General features: G+C 52.4%; 1 protein-coding gene across 1 annotated transcript in view; it reads left to right on the forward strand.

The window, feature by feature from the left end:
• Mn1 (MN1 proto-oncogene, transcriptional regulator) overlaps positions 1-18,471 on the forward strand; it is a 36,954-nt gene extending 18,483 nt beyond the window's left edge. Inside the window, exon 2 of the mRNA XM_048450719.3 lies at positions 16,109-18,471. Within this exon, the coding sequence (XP_048306676.1) occupies positions 16,109-16,284 (176 nt within the window). The 3' untranslated portion in view covers positions 16,285-18,471. The remainder of the gene's footprint in view (positions 1-16,108) is intronic.
• The last annotated feature ends 1,761 nt before the right edge of the window (positions 18,472-20,232 follow it).

Consider the following 20,232-nt stretch of genomic DNA (forward strand, 5'->3'; position numbering starts at 1 on the left):
CACACAGTTGGGACAGTGTTGCTTCACTGTGGCTGTGATGAGAGCTGAGGATGTTTGGGGATCTGGAAGGTGAGAGCGCACGTCACCATAGATTTTCAGTTAACTTGGGTTTATTTGAATTTAAGGTGACCCAGAATGTTTTTCTCATTCCAAGCCAGGCCTCCAGTTAGGACAGGGAATATACCTGTCACTCCCAGGAGAAGGAACTGAGGCACCAAGATAGGGCCCAGCTTACCTCACCTGGGGAGTCTGTGGTCCTTTGCTCTGGGCAAGCTGGGGTTGATCTGCTGGTCCAGGGGTCCCTCCACCCTTGTTCTTGAGGTCCATAGAGGTCTCCAGCAGGAAGGCACAGACTCCACCCAGGCGACTGCCCTGGCCACCTTCTGGAAGCTTTTCTTTCACTTTCTCCCAGCTTTCTGTGTGACAAAGGAATGTGAGCACCCTCAGCTGAAAACCCAGCTTGCAGATAGGGAAAGGAAGCTCAGTGATTGGGTGTGACCTGCCCAAGTCTGTACCTTTGGGGGGAATGGTGTGCAGACTCACACTGGCTTTCCTGAGCTGTGCTTAGGCAAGGGCACAGGAGGAGGCTGCACTTCCTTAGCATGTACTGGAGGTAACACTGCTCTCCCACACTCCCTGCCCTGGGCTAGTCCAGTTTTGCTGCGTGTTCTCCACAGGCAGCAGAGCTGGGCTCAGAGCTCTGGCATCAGTGTCATTATGGGGTGTGACCGGGGCAAAGACACCCTTATCTCCTCACTGGGCCTCTGGAATCTAAGACATGGATCCTGGCCTCTCCTAAGGAGCAGGGAGCTTTTTGTGTGTCCAGGGCACAGGGCCATCCTGGCAGGGCTGCTTCCTGTTGATTTCAGGTGGGTCCAGATAATCCTGAGCACAGCAGCCCCGGCACTCTGCCATCTTTGCACCCTGAAGCTTAGAAAGCTGAGTCAGAGCCCAAGATCACCCATCTCTGCCAGGGGGGTACTCTCCGTCCCATCCCACCCACCTCTTCTCTGTCCCGACCTGGCCCTCATGATTTCTCCTGTAATAGGGCATTTCCCACCTTCAGCTTCTTACCATCTTCGGGACCTGGTTGACTCGGGTGGGATTTCCTGTCTCATTTGGAACCTGCTGGTCATCAGCATTGGGTTGTGTGTCCCAGACCTGGGGGAGGAAGACAGTGAAAGAACCAAAGGCTGCGGTGTCCTACTGGATAGACCCTTCAGCTCAAGCCCCAGTTTCCTCAGCTTTGGGGTACATGGGGTATGGCGTGGTAGAAGAGTTCTCATCCCGATGCCTGGCGTGGCTCAGCTGGTCCAGGCCTTCGTAGAAACATGATTTCCGTCACTTATGTGTAGAATCTGGAACCTGTGGGCAGTGAGGGATGCTGTGGAGAGAAGGGAGTCAGCGCTCCTGCACAGGGATCTTGGGCAGGACCAAGGGAGAGCTCAGTGCGTGTTTCAGGTGGGGGTGATCCCAGTGCTGGGCAGGGCAGAGAGGTGCTGGGCTGTGGGACTTTCCAGGTTTGCTGTGTGTTTTCAAATGCAATCCAGTAAGAAAATGTGTCTGTGGAAGAATGGAAATTGGTGTTTTATTTTTGTTGTTGTTCATTTATTATTTGTGTGTATGTGTGTACATGGAAGTCAGAGGACAACTCTTGGGAGCCAGTTCTGTCATTCTACTGTTTGTCCTGGGCATTGAAGTCAGGTCACCAGGCTTGGCAGCAAGTGGCTTTACCCCCTGAGCCGTCTCGCTGGCCCCGATCCATTAGTTTTAAACTCTTTGCTCTGTGTAGCTGCTTCTTCAATCCGCACTTGTGTATGGCTTTGGAAAATCTGTCCCTTGCTAATTCGAGGAAACTGTTGTAGAAAGTCCCTGGGAGACTGCTAAGAGCATCTCACAGAATGAGACTGTCACCCGCATGTGGGCATGGGCAGTAATGAGACAGGCTACCCATGCTGCTTTGTCACCACCTTGTCACCAAGGCAGCTTGGGAGAAGCACCCTGCAGGTCTTTCCTCTTTTGAGACATAGCCCAGGCTAGCCTGAAGCTCATACTCTCAGGGCAGGAGCTGAGCTGACTAGGTATCTTTGATGCTGTCGCCCCAGACCTCCACCCTTTCTCCTTCTCTTCTTCCTGCAGCAGCCATCCAGCAAAAACCAGTATGTACCCAAGATGACCAGGCAGAGATCAGGGCTGTTGGGGAGCCATGCAGTGTCAAGAAAGAGGAGCCCGAGCCCAGAGACTGGGGCAGCCCCTATGCCTTCTTCTAGGCCAGTGGTTCTCAAGCTGTGGGTCGTGACCCCCTGGGAGCTGAATGACCCTTTCACAGGGCCCACCTAAGATCATTGGAAAACATTATGATTCATAACAGCAAAATTACAATTATGAAGTAGCAACGAAATAATTTTATGGTTGGGGTCACCACAACATGAGGAGCTGTATTGTAAGGGTCACAGCATTAGGAAGGTTGAGAACCACTGCTCTAGGCACTGTTCCCTGCCTGCCCTGAAGCTGGCCAGCCTCCCACTGTGCATTTTATTGGTTATTATTATCTTCTAACAGGGTCAGGTTGAATCCATGTGACCGGGCCTTCCTGCCTGCATTTGAAGGCAGTTAAACCAGGACCCGCAGCATAATCAGGGTGACCCTGCAGAAGTCACATTTGATGAATTTGTCGTTGTCTTTGGCTCTAACTAGAGATGGCCTCAAGTGGGACAGCTAGCTTCCTCCCTCAGAGAGGCCATCTTGGCTTTAAATGAGTGGTCCCTGCCCAGGGAGACCCAAAGCAAAAGACCCTGCCAGGGTTAATTCTTCAAGAGCACACCAGCATTGGCTGATGTCAGAGGAGGCCTGATACGAGATTTTTCTTAAGTTTGCTTGGGGCAGGTAATTGAGTTCTGCTGAAGGAAATCTATAGCCTCTTCCTTTGCCCCCTGCTCCCGCCTCCCTTCTTCCCAATATGCTTGTGTCTATGTTGCTGAGAGAGAGCTCAACCCTGCCTGTGACTCAGGAACATAGGCTCCAATTCCCTAGTATCCTTTGACAGTGAACTGAGTCTAAGCTGGCCAAAGTTTCACAGTGGGAGCAGCAGGCATAGCGGCTCATCTTAGCAGAAGGTTTCCACACGTGTTGGCCGCTATTCAGACTTGGCTGTGTGCGTGCTGGGCAGGTGTGGCCACACCCAGTGCTTCAAGCCATCAGGCCATATGCAAGGCTCAGGTGAAGTCCACTCCTCACTGGAAGCTATGCTGTGTCTCGACTTACAGATAGGGAAACTGAGGTCCTGGCACGGTAGTGCTGGGCTCAGTCTCCCAGCTTGTAGCAGGTGAGAGTAGATGAAGCTTCTCCAGGTCTCAGTCCTCAGACCCTCTCTTGGACCCCCCCCCCCCCCGGAATTCTGTAAGAGGGGGCTTGACTCACAGATGGACTTCACAGCTACTCTGTGATCACTCAGTGGGCAGCCAGCCAGTGTGGCTGAGGACACATGGCGTTACCCTCAGTGTCCTCAGACCCCAGTGAGGGGACCTTAGCCAGCCTCTAGCAGCACTAAGTTCTGGCCTGGAGATGCCACCAAAGGGAAGTTGGAGGTGGGTGATCTGAGAAATGTGGCCCAGGGGAGAAAGAGTTCCTGGGGCTGACTCTGGGACCTGTCTGCCAGTGGCTGGTAGAGACACTCTCTACACCAGCCTATGTATAATAATTAATGCTCTTCTCCAGGTCTCAGTTTCCCTATTTGAGCAGTGGGAACATGGCAGTTTCAGGTCTCAAAGTAAGGAGGCCGTGCTGGGATTAGCCCTCGATGGATAGTCAGAAGTAAGAGGGGCTCCGTGGAAGCCAGTGAGAGCGGGAGGCAGGGAGCTCTGACCTAGTCCAGCCTTTCGGCTGGTCTCTAAACTGGAGCTGTGGAACTGTGGGTACGCCACTTCGTTGCTGTTTTTCAGTATAGGGAGGAAATGCTGGCTACCATGGTGAGCTGGTGCATTTGTGGTAGAGAAGGGAGGGTCTGCTACAAGTCTCTACCCTTGACTATGGGCAGTAGCTACCTTATAGGCTGTGCCTCAGTTTCCCCATCTGCAACAGAGAAGTTGTAGTAAAATACCTAGACATGCTTGCTATCCTCAAGTAGGCTAGATGAATGGGAGGACTTAAACTTCAGACAACAGGGTGCAGGAGTGGCTGAGTAAGCAGAAGGCACCATATTTAGCAGTTCAAGGCCTACAGAGAGGCGCCAATAGAAGGACCAAAATGATATCTGTGTGCCTGCATTTGAATCTTCTCACTCTCCTAGGAAGCCCCATGTAAATCACTTGTTCCCTTCTGACTTGGTTTCCCCTCCTTTGGAATTGGCCCATGGATTTCCTACCCAGGAAGCTAGGAGCCCTGACTGAAGCATCGACTTGCTGAGAGGCCAGCCTGTACCTCCCCTGACAGTCTTAGGCCTAGGTTCAGCCTGGTAGGATCTGGAGCGGCAGAGACAGAATCAAGTTCTCCTCTGACTGGTCCATGCTTTCTCTTCCTCTCTCCCTCCCTCCTCACTTGCTCTGAAATCAAGCTCAGCGCGTTTCCCTGGGAACTGCTTAATATTCTACTGAGGTAAAATGAACTCATTGGAACCACCCGCACGCAGCTGAATGAGCCCCAGCAGCCTTTCAGAGTGGCTCGAGACCCCCCCTTGGGCCTCGGGGTAGGCTGGCAACAGCAGTAGCTTTGGGACAAGGGTCCCCTTTTTCTTCCTGGTTCCCCAGGGGGCCTATTTCCCCAATAGAGCTCCTGGAGGGCCAGAAGGGGTCTGCAACTTGGGATGGGCGGCCTGTTTGGGGCCTTGTTTGGGCTACATGGCTCTACATGTGAGGCCTCCTGGGGCCAGCTGAGAAAACTAGGCCTTCCTCATGATTTTCCATAATTCAGCCTTAAGTTGGGCCCAGGTTAGGCAGGAAACCCCAGCCTACAAACTATACTGCTTGGTGATGGTGATGATGGTGATGTGGTGGTGGTGGTGGCGGTGGCGGCGGCAGCAGCAATTCAGGTGGTAATGGTAGTGGTTCTTTGGTTTGTTTTTGTCTATGGGACACAAACCTAGACATATCTTGGAAGATGGAATCTTAATTGAGAAAATGGCTTCTTAAGATCGACCTATAGGCAAATATGAGAGCATTTTCTTACTTAATGTTTAATGTAGGAAGGCCCAGCCCACTAAAAATGGTTCCACCCCTTGGCAAACTGGTCCTGGGTGCTAGAAGAAAGCTGGCTGAGCAAACCAGGAAGCAGTGTTCCTCCATGGTCTGTGCTTCAGCTCCTGCCTCCAGGTTCCTGCCTTGAGTTCCTGCCTTGATGTGGAAGTGTAAAATAAAATAAACCCTTTCCCTGTGATCCTAGTCACAGCGTTTGTCACAGCAACAGAAACCCTAACTACGACAGCGACGATGATATTGATGATGGCGGCGGTGGTGGGGATGACCACAGTGACCGTGGTACTGGTGTGATGGTGATTATCATTATGATGGCAATTGACTCCTGCAGAATCACTGGGGACATCTGCTATCCTGATTCTTACTTGACACAGGAGAAAACAGAGGCCCCTAAATAAGTCAGCAGGTTCAGGGTTGTACAGCTAGGGAGTGACAGAGAAGAGTAGCAGTCGGAGCCCAGCTCCGGCCAGCAGGGCTCCATGCTTGCTACCCCCCACAGGGTTGTGCTAAGGTCAAGTGGGAGGACAGCTCGTAGGCACATAGTGGCACTGCATAAGTGCTGGCCATTGTCGTTAGCTGATGACTTCACAGCTGTGGATTCTCCCTTCCTACACCCAGTAGCTCCTGCATGCCATGATTTCCTCTCAGCTCCCGCAGAAGCCATGCATTAGAGGCCGTCCTGAGCGTAGAGGAGGCTCCATGAAACTGAGTTGCACCTGGCGTGTGATAGCATGACATCTGCTATTATTATTTCTGACATCGTCATTGCAAACATCACTGTCAGCATCATCATCACCACCACCACCCTTCTGCCTCTGCATCTCCGAGGCTCTTTGATGAGTGGATTTAAGTCACCCAAGGCTTTCACAGCTCAGACCTGCTGGGGTAGTAGAAGGCAAACATGAGGTGGTGTGCTTTGAGAGAGGGTTCTGTCGAGCCTAGACTGGTTTAAATTCAGTATGGGGCCCAGGGCGGTTGCTCTTGGATCTTCTGTCTCAGCTTCCTGAGTGCTAGGATTACAGGCATGCTCTGCCAGTGACACCTGCCTCATGAAGTGTGTCTCTATCAGCTGACCGTGGCTTGGTCATTTTACTGCTCTGGAACTCGATTTCTCCTTTGTTGTGATGAGCAAAAATTGGAGCTGGGTCTGGGGTCCATCGGAGCCAGTGCTGTGGTTTATAAGGATATCTGATATCCTAGGAGACTCCCATGGGGCCTCTTGGCCTCAGGTATGGCTCAGTGGAAGGATCTTCCTGCTAGGAAATGGTAGCGCTTCTTTGTAGGAAAAACAGTTGTCATGTTAGCCCTTGACACAGATTGGGGTGGACGTGGCAGGTTATTCTGGATTAGTGAAAATGTCTTCACTACCATGATCCATGTAGTCTCCACGGGCCTCCTGCAGTCGTGGAAAGGCGGGCGTGGCTAGGTCGATTGTCATTTCTAAATATCATTTAACTTAGAAATGTCAGAACAGTTAGTGTGTGCACATGTAGGGATGGAAGGGTAACCTTGGGATACCCCAGTTCTGGCCTCTAAGGGGTTTTTGATTCCAAGGTGTTAATCCAAGAACTCAGGTGAGTCCTAAGGTGAGAGTCTGTTGCTTGGCAACAGAGATAGATAGTCCTGGCTTTGGTTCTGCCCCCAACAGCCAACTCCTCTGCATGTGTTCCTGGGTGGATGGCTGCCTGCTTGGGGCCTACTCTTCTCTCTGAGGCCGAGAGCTGCTTTCCAGAGTGTTGAGCTGCACTGGGCAGCGGCCTGAGCCTGGTGCTCAGTGTCAGAGACTGTATATGTAGGCTCTCATTGCCGGAGGCCCCAGAACACAGCCTGGTAGTTCCAGGTGTACAATGGGTAGCAGTGAGGGAAGGCAGGCTTCCGGAGTTAGGACAGCGGTGCCTCTTCCAGCTCCCCTTTCCCTCACCTGCCTCTGGTAGGGGATGGTGCTGGAACAGGTAGGTGCCGGCCAGGACTTGGTCAGGTCTCATGTCAGTGTGTGGTGGAGATGTGTGGTGTTGAGCAAGTTGTCCTGTCTTTCTGAATGGGAGTGCGTGTTCATGATGCTCAGGAATGGGGAAGGTGGCACCCGTTCTCGGACATGTCTGCTAAATGGAAGCCCCCTACTCATCTGAGCTCTGTCTCTGTCTCTCTTCAACTCTTGTTTTCATTCTTTCCTCTCTCTGTCTTCAGAATCAACGCCTCAACACCTGCCTCCCCCCAGTTCTACTCCCCTTGTCCAGAGATGGCTGCAGAGTTGTTGGGAACTAACTCTCCTGCCTGAACTCAGCTTAAATATCACTCAGAGAACATCATCCCAGGGACCCATGCCACAGCCAGGCATGGTGGACACGGTGTTTCCAGGGCACCTGTCAGCCCATGCTGAGGTCTAGCCTACTCTCTTCTTCCTCTCTGTATCCAAAGCTCACAGGGAGCATTCTAGCGCCCAGGCTCTGAAGCACAGTGTCCCCTGTCTGTAAGCCTGGGGAAGCACAGTGGTGGCCCTTCAGGAAGTCCTGTGTCTTCAGCCACCAGCAGCAACTTCCTCTGCAAGTTTCTGTTCATGTTGACCTGGAGGCCCTGAGTGATGGCAAGGCTTCCTCAGGAATTGGTAGGTTACAAGACCTACTGTGTGCAACACTAATGCCAGCCCTGGGAGAAGAAGACAAGGCCCTCAGTGTATAGAAATTACACTGTTGGGTTGTACAGGCAAGAATGAGAATTTGTGGTTACAGTACAGGTGACACCAGGTGCAACATGGGGCATGGACAGCCTTGCTAAGGCAAGGGCATGCAGGAGAATAAGTTGGGTGGAGAGAGGGGACAGCAGTACCCCAGCAAGGCGCATGAAGGCTTGTGCAGTGCCACTCCTTGGTGACAGTGGGCTGCGGAGCCCGTGATTGCACCTGCAGCATAGTTTTAGTTGCTCTTCTGCCCTGACTTAAATGGCCTGGCCCTTGCTTCCGTGCTACAGCACCTATCAACCCTGCCTTCTGGGGTCTCTTTCTGTCTTTAGAAGGTCACAGGCACAAGAAACTTTTGACCTCTGACCTTGGAGGAGAAACTCTGGGCTTTAATCCAGCGTGTGTGTTCTAGAGACATAAGCCAAACAGAGAAAATCCCTCCTGAGGTGGGTGTTACAAAATGTGTCTTGTCCAGGGGGAAATCTGACAGAAGATGAGGATGGGCTGACTCAGCTGCTGGCCCCCACCCCTGCACCTGCCTCTTCCCTTGGAGGCCTCTGCTTCTCTAGGAGTCCACACCCCACCTTCCTGGGTGATGCCAGAAACTGCACTTGGGTGTTACAGGCCCAGTAGGAACTCAGAGCTAAGCCAGTCACCAGGGCTCAATCCTTCAAGCCTTCTCCCACCCCCAAGGGAGAGATTAAGGAACATTTCCCAGCAGTCCACAGGATGGTTGGGGGTGGGAAACACCCACTGGGGGCTTCTGCAGGTCATGGAGTCACAGTTCTGTCAGCTGACTCTCACCTTCCTCTTAGAAAAGGGACAGCAGCTAAGAGACAGCAAGCAGTGTTCCTGAGGTTTTCTACAATGGGAGGGGAGACCCTGATGAGAGGAAATCAAACCAGGCACTCAGTTCCAGAGTGTCAGTAGAAGCTGGCTATCACAGCCTTGGGAGGGGGAACTGGGGACGAGTGCTCTCAACACAAATGTCCAAAGGTGTCTGTCCCCACTGCTGTGATGGACATACAGGATGATGGGCTGTGGACCTACACAGACCTGTGTTCACATCTAGCCTGTCCACTTTTAGTCATGTGGCTTTGGTTCTCCCAGGTTGTCAGGAGGGTCGGCTGGGGCTGTGGATGTGGCTCAGTTGGCAGAATGCCAGCCTAGCATGCACAAAACCATGGACTACATAAACAGGCCTGGTCATACACAGTTATAATCCCAGCTCTAGGGAGGTGGACGTTAGGGGGTCAAGTTAAAAAAGTTCCAGGCTAGCCTGGGCTGTGTGAGACCCTGTCTCAAAAGGAGTTCAAGGCTAGCCTGGGCTGTGTGAGACCCTGTCTCAGCTCCCAGGTGGTCATCACTGGCTGTGTCAGTTTGGGGCTGGGCTTCCAGGATGCTTTTCTGGCTGGATGTGGCAGCCTTGCTCCATCTCAGAGAGCCCATTTCTCTTCTTTTAGGGAAACTCCTGGGATAATGATTTTCCTTCCTTCCTTCCTTCCTTCCTTCCTTCCTTCCTTCCTTCCTTCCTTCCTTCCTCTCTTCTTCCCTCCCTCCCTCTCTCTCTTTCCTCCTTTTTTTTTTTTTTAAAAAAAAGTATTCAAAGCATTTTTAGAGCAACTCTAGTTCATTGAGGTTAGAAAGTGTCCACAGTCAAAAGAAAGGTGGGGCCACAGTGGCCAATAAGGGTATTTCAGATTCCCCTAATTGTCATGGTGTAACATCCTCACATGTCTAGAGTGTGTATTAAGCACCCGGTAGACATGGTAACTTCCTCCATGTATAGACTTGAGCCTCAGGTTTGAAGGTTGGCTTCTCTGTAGAGAAGTCAGTTAAGATCTGGCATTTGTGGGTTATACAACGCAGCGGTTCATTTTGCCTACGTCACGGAGTGCCCAGGCTTTTGGTTAACTATTGTTTCTCTGGAAAGCCCAGACACATGGCACAACGACAGAAAAATAGCCACAAACAAGGCCATGTGCTAGTAAAACTTTGCTTGCAGGTATGAGCCAAGATCAGTTAGCGTGGGTTAAGCAAGCATCTCTGTGACTGGGTCAGGAGAAAAGAGACAAGACAGGGTCCCCAGTGGGTGCTGAGGAATAGACTGGGGTGCTGTTAGCCACAGTTGTTGCCTGTATTGTTAATATCTGCATGTATGAGTCTCCTAACTGCCCTGTCCGTCTCTCTGATCTCCCTGCACACACAGGGAAACTGACCGGAAACTGAGATTTAGCTGCAGTAGCCCGCCTCACCCTGTTCGTACATGTTATCTCAGTGCGTCTTTTCCTGGCCTCGGTCTCCCTCCCTGTAACTTCAGTGAGGACTTGCTGGTGTGAGGTGGAAGCCATGATGATTGCATCTGTTATGCAGAGAGGAGGCAGAGGCTCAGGGAGGTATGGTGTGGCTGCGGGGGAGCTGGCCTAAGTCCGGGGATCAGAGCTCAGGTGTGAACCGCCTAGGGTTCCTGGTTGGCCTAATCAGGCAAGAGTTTTTCCAGAATGTCATTCAGGTGGTGGCAGTGACTCCAGTCTCCAGCTTGCTCAGGGTTGAAGGACACCAGGGATTGTGGGTTCTTCCAAGTCAAGAGTCCCGTGTCAAGACTGGGGTAAGGAAGATGTGAACTCTTACCGACTTTGACAGATTCCTTATTCTGAATCCTTTCTGGCTACCTGTTGCTTCCAGGAGGACCAAACTTCTTCCTAGGTTCCTCATGACTGAAACCATTGAGCTTTTGCTCTCCTCATCCCCACCCCTCAGAGTGTAATTCACTCCCGGTTCTGGATGTCCAAGGCTGTGTGAAGATTTTTTCCCCCCAGAAAGAGTCCCCAATGGCCTTCTAATGTCCCTCTTCTTCCTCTCCCGAAAAGTTCTGTACTTGTCCTTAAATCTGCCCCACATCTCCCACAACCCTGAGTCCTCCGTGAGCCTTGACTCTTGTGCCGGTCCCAAAGCATAGCCCACAGAGCAGCCAAGACCTAATGTCTCCTCATTGCTAGTCAGGGATAACCAATGCTGGTTTTCAGGGTCGGATGCAGAGATTCAGGGAGCTGATTTGTGTCAGCCTTAGCCCCACAGTCTGGCACTTACACGTAGGTTACCCAGAGCTTGGTCTGCATAGCATGTGAATGACTAGCCATGTAGATCTCCTTTGGGGAAACATGTGAGCTATGGGAACGTATATGGGTGGCAGGCAGTTTCCATTGCCACTGTCACCCTGACGCAGTACCCCTCACAGAGGAGCAGGCATCCCCAAGGATCTTAACCTGGAACATCCGCCCTTTCTGAAATCCATACTTGCAATTGAAGCCATAAGGCTGGATTGCTAAGGAAATGGGCATGTTTATGTGTCCTGATAGATGGAATATTGTTGGGCCAGGGAGACACTCAGGCAGTACAGCAACTTGATGTGCAAATGTGAGGGCCTGAGTTCAGGCCTCTACACCAGGTGGAGAGCCAGGCATGTGTATACATAGACTGCAACTGGAGCACCATGCAGAGCAGAGGCAGGAGGATGGATGGGCCTTGCTGCCAGCTAGCTTAGCTCCAGCTCCAGCAAGAGACCCAGTCTCAAGGGAATAAGGCAACGTGATGGTGCAGGACCTGGACATCCTCCTCTGGCCTCCATAGAGTGTGGACTCTCAGGAGTGCACACCTGCACGTCCTCACCCAACACCCTGCCACTCCCCTATCCCCACCACACATACATCTACCTGGTGGTGTTGCTACAGAGCTGGGTGGCATCATCCATCCATAGTAGCTGGCTCTACGGTTGGGAACTTGTCTACCTGAGCCCTGACACCAGGTGTTTGATCCTCTTTAGCCTGTGGGGAGGGGCTGTTCACACGGTTGCCTCCCTTTGTGCCTGCAAAGGGCTGGAGGTCATGGACCTTGGGTTGGGGACCCCTCATGGGTTTGACAGCTGGGCAGGAAGTGGGAGCCAGCAAGGGTACAGGGGGAGGGTGTTATAGACAGTGTGGGTGTGGTGGGGAAGGACTTTGTGTAGAGACTGCGCCCAGTAGGAGAGAGACAGATGGTGCCAGAGGCCAAGTGGTGAGTGTGACCAGGAGGCTGTGTAAAGTCACAGCTCAGTCCTGGGTCTGGGAAGCTATGGAGGGTTAAGCAGGAGGGAGGTCTGTCTAGGCCTGTAGATGCGGAGAACAAATTGGCTTCAGGCTGTTCAAGAACAGGAAGTGATCCGGCCCAGCAGGAAGTGATCCGGCCCAGCGAAGGGCAGAACTCACCGAAGTCAGCACCTCTCCCTTTACCCCTCCAGGGTCCAAATAAAGGAAATTCAAAATATACTTCCCTTCTGGGACTCGAGCGAGGTGAATGTGGGGGGCGGCATTAGCTGTTGTCAGGCCCACACTCCCTCTTACATAAGCCATGAGTTAAAAATACCCGCTCTGCCTCATGCTGGCCGTAGGGAGCCCCCACAGAGATGAAAGCATCGTTGTTCTAGGTCTGGTGCCCTCAGATCCTGGGCTGTTGAGTAGAAAGTGCAAGTCCTGGGCCTTTTGAAGGCTTGGGTATCATGTGGGCCTGCCCAGAGGTGGGTTCATCCACCACCCCTCTGTGCCTACCCTCAGTCTGGGCACCAGCTGGACGCCACCCATGTCCTGTACCTTGGTCATCCCTCTGGTAGGCAGAGAACAGAAGGCCAGGCCAGACTCCCCATCCCAGGACTCAAGATAGAATGGGTCTGGAGAGCCACTGAGGCAGGAGCATGGCTGCCCAACAAGGCTGCTGATGTCTGAGCATGGTCCCCACGTTGAATCCTGGTTAGGGCTTCAGTACAGAGCAGGGTGCAGCCAGGATTGTTGTGTTGACCTAGAAGAATGGAAGGATAGAGGAGGAAGCCCAGGAAGCAAAGGGGAGAATGAGAGAAGGGGGGAGGAGGAGGGAGGAGGAGAGAAGAAGTGGGGAGGGAAGAAAACAGGCAGCCAGCTGCCAGCTTGCTCCAGTAGCCACTCAAGGCAAGTCAGGCCCCTCACATTCCTGACCTCCCTGGTCCCTTTGCACGACTGCTCCCCGTTTCTTAGACTCCAGGGTCTGGAAGTCCAGGGGTGAGACACAGTGCACAGGAGTTGCCTACCATTGCTGTTGGACCCATAGGTGAAGTAAGGCGACATTGGCATCATCTCCTGGCCTCACTGCAGGACTTCCTCCTTCGCTTCTGTGGCTGACATCTTGCTGTCTCACTGTGGTCTAATGCCTGAGACAGAAGCCTGTTTGAGTCTTTGTGGCAACAGTGAGGAGTCAAACTGGCTCTGACTTCAGTATCCTGAGGCAAAGCAATCAGCCGTCATGACCCAGGGCAAGATCTGTTGTTGTCAGGGATTGGTCTTGTGAGGAAGGACCTTGAGAAGTCTTGCAGGGGCCACCTAGAGCCAGCCTTGACCCTGGCTATGTGCGTGAGGAATCTCTCTTGTCTCAGAAGTGCAGTCCAGACTATCCTGGTCTCTCGTGACCAGCCAACTATGGGCTCTCACTCCTGGAATGCCACTGTCAATGAGGTTCATGCAGGGTATATAGAGACGATGGTACCCCTCCATCCTCACCTGTTTGCATGAGGCCTGTGCTTCTGCTCTGTGGTCCCTTAGCTGCTGTGAGCCTGGCTCACCCAGGATAGGACTTCCAGTAACAAATAGGGGAACGGGTACAGCAGGCAGGCCAGCAGCCTAGGTGTGGGGGTTCCCTCATCTATCAGGAACTCCAGGCTTGAAAGAGAGCCAATCTATGACATCTGCCAGCACTGGGTACCCAGGAATCCCAGGTGTCCCTCAGCCCCAGGGGCTTGGTGAGGGGGGGACAGTGTTATCTCTGGATTGCTGACGTGGAGGCCTGGGTGTGCTCACCACCTGAGGCTTGGGAACTTAGCGTCTTCTTGGCTGGGACAGGCTGGGACTTGAACAACTTCTGTGGGATAGATTTGTCATCCATGAGTTGACAGTCTGAGGGCCATCATCCTCAGGGTATGGTGGCTCCCCCCCCCCCCACTGTAATGGCACTGATGGTGGATGAGTACAATTGAGCCTGCATCGTCAGGAGCTGAAGAACAACATTCTCTCCTCAAAGGGCTGTGTGGACACCGGGCTGGGGTTGATGGCCTCATCAGGTCCTGCTAACACTGGGGAATTCTGTGCTTATGATGTGTGGCATCAGGCCAGCTCCTCACCCTCTCTGAGCCACAGGTGTTTCTGCCAAAATGAAGGAAGGGCAGCACATTCTTGGGGGATAAAATTAGATAATCCTGGACTCCACCCCAGGTACAGCAACTGCCTGGCTCTGAGATCCAGATATAGTTTAAGAAGCGTCAGCCTAGGTATGGGAGCAGAGAGTGACCAGAAGCAGAGGGTGGCCAGGGAATGGATTATGCTTAAGAAATACCTCTGTCGTATCACCTCCGGGGCCTGCAGTCAGACCTGGGCTCTCTCCTGCCCTGAGTCCCTCCTGATTCATCTCTGCTTTGATGAGACTCTGCTCCTCAGAGCCTCTGGTTTTCTGTGTAAGGAATGCAGGCATAGCTGCATGAATCTCTTAAGAGGATGACCCGCCCCTCATGGGACATTGCACTCTGGAATAATATAACACGGGGCAGGAAGCAGGGCTGCTGCTGGGGGTGAAGCATGGGTGACTCAGACAGAGCCAGGACTGCACTGCTACAGTAAACTGGGGCCTGCATGTGTTCAGGGACCTGGGTCCTCTGTCTCTGCCATCCTGAGGCGCGCTGAGGATGGGCCCACTGGCAAAATCCAAACTGTCCTGAGCTCGAAACCTCAGTTTCTTTTACAAGATGAGTGAAGAGTCCATGTCATGGGTAGGAGGCAGACTGCCTGACCAAGATTTAGGAAGTGAGAGGCTTCACAGGTTTCTGGGTGGCTCCCTTGTGACCTTCCAGGGACCATTCCAAGGCCCTGAGAGAAAAAGCAGTGGAGCTATGCCACTCAGTGGTGGGACTGCCCCTCCCGCTCCACCTTGATTGATCAGAGTGTTGTTTGCAGCCTGGTGCCACCATGTCAGGATATAACAGGTCCCAGATAAGTGCTTGTCCATTGAGTTGAGTGCGTGAGGGCAGAAGCTAAGGCAGGTTTCTCTCCACCTTGCAGGTTCTGAAGCCCTGTAGCAGAGCCCTAAGTCATAGAAGCTTGTCTGACCCAGGGGGTGGGGCTTAGCACCCTGTTAGGGCCAGGCTCTGGTGGAAGACACCTCTTAATCCTAGATACTGGGCGGGGTGGGTGGGCAGCTTCTACTGTAATGATGGGGGTGAGCGGGTCCTGGAGGTCAGTATCTGGGTGTGCCTCCTTAGTCTTAGTTGGGCCCCCACCCCAATTCCTTCTTCTGCTTGCCTACTGATATGGTCTGGGAGCTCTACTACCGTTTACGCAAATGCTTGGATGCGGTTCTAGCCTTGGTAACCGAGGCATCTAAGACTAGCGTCCCTGGATCATCCTGTTTTCAGAGGACGGAACTGAAGTTCCTGTGTATGGCTAGAACTGCATTCTCCAGGCAGGTTTCTGTGCCCCTCTGGGCAACAGATGTCTTTAAAGTGCAGAGCTGGGAGGGTGAAGGATGTAGTAGGGTGGCCATAGGCTCCCCCCTTGCCAGCCTGCCCCCAAGCCACTTCTGAGCTCGGTCTCTGTTCCCTAAGAGGGACAGAAGCCTCTGGCTGGGTGACCACACAGCGCTCTGGCTCCACTGGCACTGACTCCTCCTCCATCCCGCCAGAAGAATTCTTCTCCATGTCCCCTGAGGCAGGCCATCCCACCCTCTGGACCTTGGTTTTTCTTCTCTGTAAAGTGGACCAGCTGCCCTTAGCTCTAGGATGTGCTATGCAGTCTGTCTATTTCAGGAAGGTCTGAGTGTAGATGAGGCCCACAGCACGTGTCTGTCCAGAGGATGAGGCAGTGTCCTCCACTCCTTTAGGATATCTGTGAAGCCCTGTGCACCCTAGGATGTGTTTCAGGTGGGCTTTTAGATCTCCTGGTGTCTGGTAGTCTTTGTCCACCAAAGACGGGCAAACTCCAATGTTATTTTATCCTATTTTCTGCTTCCCGGGAGCTGCAGACTTGCAGTGGTGTGGATGTGGTGTGGTGGGCTTTTCTTATGCCGTTTTCACAGCCAAGCCTCTGTGACCATCTCCAGCCATGAAGGAGGGCCAGAGGCTACTTCTCATCACCCTTCTGCTGTCACCTCTACCAGCTCCCCACTGGTCACTAACTTGTGTCTTTTTTCTCCACAGCCCATGACCTCCCCACCAACAAGGCCTCAGCCACCCAGCCTGGCAGCCACCTGCAGTGCCTGACTGTCCACTGCACAGATGGTGACCCCAAGGCCCGCACCTCCGTACCCACCTGGCGGTCTCTGCACTCCGACATCTCCAACCGATTTGGGACTTTTGTGGCCGCCCTGACTTGAGTCCCTGGGAGTCCCTGCCCTACCCACTCATGAGGGCCTCTGTGGCTGAGCAGACTCATGTTTTTGTCTAGGTTGGCACCTGCTTAGTGGCACTCGGAATGGAAAGGGTTCACTGAAAGGGGCTGGGGGAGGTGATAAAGAGAACCTCAAAAGTTTATTTTAAAGCAACTGTGTGCCACATTGTGACACCAGTATCAGTCCTCAGCCAACAGCAAACACTGACTCAAGCCGTTTTCCTGCTAGAGAACCCCCTGTTTTCTGTACTTGGAGTGTGTTCTAGAAGGCCCTTGCCTTGTTTAAGCCAAGGCGGGGGTGCACCTTTTACCCTCTTTTCTTTTTTATTCTCTTTTATTCTCCCCCTTCCCCTTTTCTTTCCCCTTTGCTTTGTTTATCACTAAGATGGAGATCTTGGAGAGTAGTGTTCTGGAATATTCCCGGGTGGAGGCCGCAGGGCCGCCACAGCATTAGCTCCTCTGTCACCAGTTAGGAGACAGGATACACGAGCAGCTGGAGGAACTTCCAGGGGCTGGGTTTTCTCTGTTGCCTCAATGGCCCTTAGCCTCCAGCTAGCTTCTGTTTCTCCCATTGGGAACTGTTCTTTCGGTCCCTCCTGGGTTGGGTACTGGATGCTGGGATGCTGTGTCCAGTTGCTTGGAGGAAGGAGCCTGCCAGGGCCATGAACTCCCTTCTCCTTTACTGACTTTACCATTGCACACTCTGCCTTCTCTGAGCTGAGCAGGGTGGCCTTGTGACCCTCAAAGGGGACAGGGAAGAGGCAGTCAGTTGTCCTAGTTACTTTCTGGCCCTGCTCTCCCAGGTGGCAGCCAGGGTGCCTTGGCTCTCCCACCTCCTCCTGGGATTCCATCCCTGGGAAGAGGGATTAAGGCAGACTGAGACACTCTCTTTGGTCCTGCAGTTCCCATACAGGGATGAGGGGAAGGAGAATAAAATGAGTGACTTCATGATGTCCATTCCTGGGCCTCATGTTCCCTTCCTGCCCTTTTGATTTCATTTCATTCTGATTTAAAAGCAGAGCCCTGCCCAGTGTGTCCCTTCGAGAGGCAGTTCCCGCCCCCAAGCAGAGAGCAGCAGAGATCTCAGTGCTGATGTGGACACCCCAGGGTGTGATCTACACCTGACCGACCTCTGTGCCCACTGCTGTGGGGCTGTCCATCCCTGGGAGGGCCAGAGCAGCTCTAGTCCAGCTCAGCCTTTGTTATCAGCGTGTCTTCCCAGTTGCTCCTTTCTGAGCCCACCCCAACTTGACAGACCCCTTTCTTTTTCTTAGCAAGAGGCCTGAAGGCTCGGGGCTCTCCAGATACCCATATTGTTTGTGTCAAGGGACTTTCAACCATGGGAGCCACTTGCCAAAAGCTGGCTCTCTCCCTCGTGTCCTCCTCCTCCTCTTGGCTGAGGTCTGAGCCCCAGGGTCTTCACTTGTTGCCTGGGCAGTGTGAGGGGCTCAGAGGGCAAACAGGTGACATGGACTGGTGAGCAGGAAGGGCCCTCTGTTCTGGGCCCAAAGCGGTGAGCGGATGGCTTCCCCTTCCACGGGCCACAGGAGCATCTTCCAGACTCTACATTAGCTCTCAGAGTTTGCAACATCTAGAGGTCTGAGAGAGCCCAAACAAGAATGACTTCTCCTTCACTGCTTAAGGCTGGGGAACGAATGTCCTAACGTCCATCAACAAACTTCCCAGAATCAATCCACATGCCATGAGCCAGTGTGTGGCTCAGGCCATTTCCAACCCCCGGGAGTGTCACTCCCCACGACCCCAGGGTGAAACAGCCTTAAGCAAAAGGATGCCACGTCACGAAATTTGGTTTAGTAGAAAGAATAAAAGTGGAAGAAAACCACGCCCGAAGCGCAAAAGCCTGGGAACCCTGTAATCAGTATGCAGCCAACTCCAGCAGAGAGAAGGAAATCGCTATTGCACATGTAAAATATGAACCCTTAACCCTGCGGTGCCGTGCGCGAGCCTGTAAGCTTTTTTTGAGTCTTAAAGAAACCATTTCTGAAATGCTTGGTTGGAAGACAGTGACAATAGCTCATGAAACTGAGTGGTATTTTTCTTTCTTTTTTAAAAAAATATGTAAAGTTGAGTCTTCCGTATTCACGCATACTGTATATACGTGTATATGTTTTGCTGAGCGGCTTAAATAACAATAAATACAATGTTAATGGTGTCTGGGTCATGTTTGTGGGTGGGATTTGCTTTTTTTCATGGGCTCCTTACTTTCTGCACATGTATTGAGTTTGGTGTGCCTGTGTGTTCACATGCATGTGCACAGGCACTTGGGGAAGCCTGCAGTTGATGTCAGGTGTCCTTTCTCAATCACTGAATTACTTATAGAGCCCAGCTCTCACCAGTTTGGCTAGTTGGGCTAGCCAGGTTGCTCTTAGAATTCCTAACTCCGGCGGCTATCACACCTGTCCGCCTTACACATTAGTCATCCGACCTCCACTGACCCTCATGCAGAAAGTACCTCATTCTCTGAGCCATCTCTCCAGCCTCCTGGATTTTAATGCTCCCTGGGACACTGGAATGGAGGTCCAGGTGCTATCCTGAGTGAGTATGTGCATGTATGCACTGTGTACATGCATGTATACATTTGTGTGTGTGTGTGTGTGTGTGTTCTGAGTCAGGTTACCCCAGGTCCTCAGCCATGATACTTATCCCCTCTTGTGCCTGACTGCTTTTACTTTTACAGGGCAGGGTGGGTGCTCACACCTCACAGACCCCAAGCTCCTACCCACCATGTCTCATCAGGATTCCTTTTCCCCATAGTGACAACCAGAATGTCTCCAGTTTTGCCTGATGTGGAAGGACTGCCCTAGTCAAGAACCCCTGTGATGGGGCAGGGGTGTGGGAAGCCCTGGAGGGTTGTGGGATGGTGACCCTTCTGGAGTCTTGTGTTCAGCTGTGCGACTGCTGCAAGAATGTGGCTCAGCCTTGGGCATCTCCTTGTTCTCGTTTGTGAAGTGGGCGCAGTGTGAGGATCCGTGAGGAAGAAAGGTCCGGATGCACTGCTGTGGCGGGCATTGCTTTGGGGAGAACTGCTTGTCCATGTGGTAAGCCGGTCCCTCTGCTTTAGGGCCTAGAGCAGCCTCCATCCATCCAGAGTGAGGGAGTGTGATAGGCATGCTCTCTTCTCGTAGGCAGTGTTGATGGAGAGCTTTCCTAACATGCAGAGTGAAGGTGGGGTACATGCAGGGTGGTGGGAAGCAGGAAAGGGGCCTGGGCACCTGAGCATGTGGCTGCCCCAGTGTGCCCCAGGGCAGAACCTCTTTCCACAGAGGGATGGGTACGTACTCGGAAGATATGTCACTTTTATTTTTAAAAAGATTAGAAAAGGGACCTGTCAGGTTGTCAACCTTGCACCTTTTCCCAAGCCAGCTTGTCAGCCTGTTTATTTGTTGGTTTGTTAAACACAGTGGTGCCCTATGTCATATTTTAAATCTGGGCTATGGCTGGAGATGTAGGTCAGTGGTAGAGCACATATTTGTGTTCAATTCCAGCACTGATAAGGAAAGTCAGAGTTAAAAGTTGGGGTATAATTTATATAAAGCAAAACACTCAGATCCTAAGTGTGTAATATGCTGTCTTCACAAACACACCTGTGTAGCTCAGACTTCCATCAGAATGAATGTATTAGTTAGGGTTTCTGTTGCTGTGAAGAGACACCATGACCACCACAACTCTTATAAAAGAAAACATTCAATTGAGGTGGCAGTTTACAGTTTCCAGGGCTTAGTCCATTATCATCATGATGGGGAGCATGGGGACATGCAGGCAGATGTGGTACTGGAGAGGGAGCTGCTATGTGTTGATATGCAGGCAACAGGGACTCACTAGGTGTGGCTTGAGCATATATGAGACCTCAAAGCCCGCCCCCACAGTGACACACTTCCTCCAGCAAGGCCACACTTCCCATTAGTGTCACTTC

Source organism: Myodes glareolus, chromosome 2, assembly GCF_982192425.1.
Source record: "Myodes glareolus chromosome 2, mMyoGla1.1, whole genome shotgun sequence".
Classification (NCBI taxonomy): Eukaryota; Metazoa; Chordata; class Mammalia; order Rodentia; family Cricetidae; genus Myodes; species Myodes glareolus.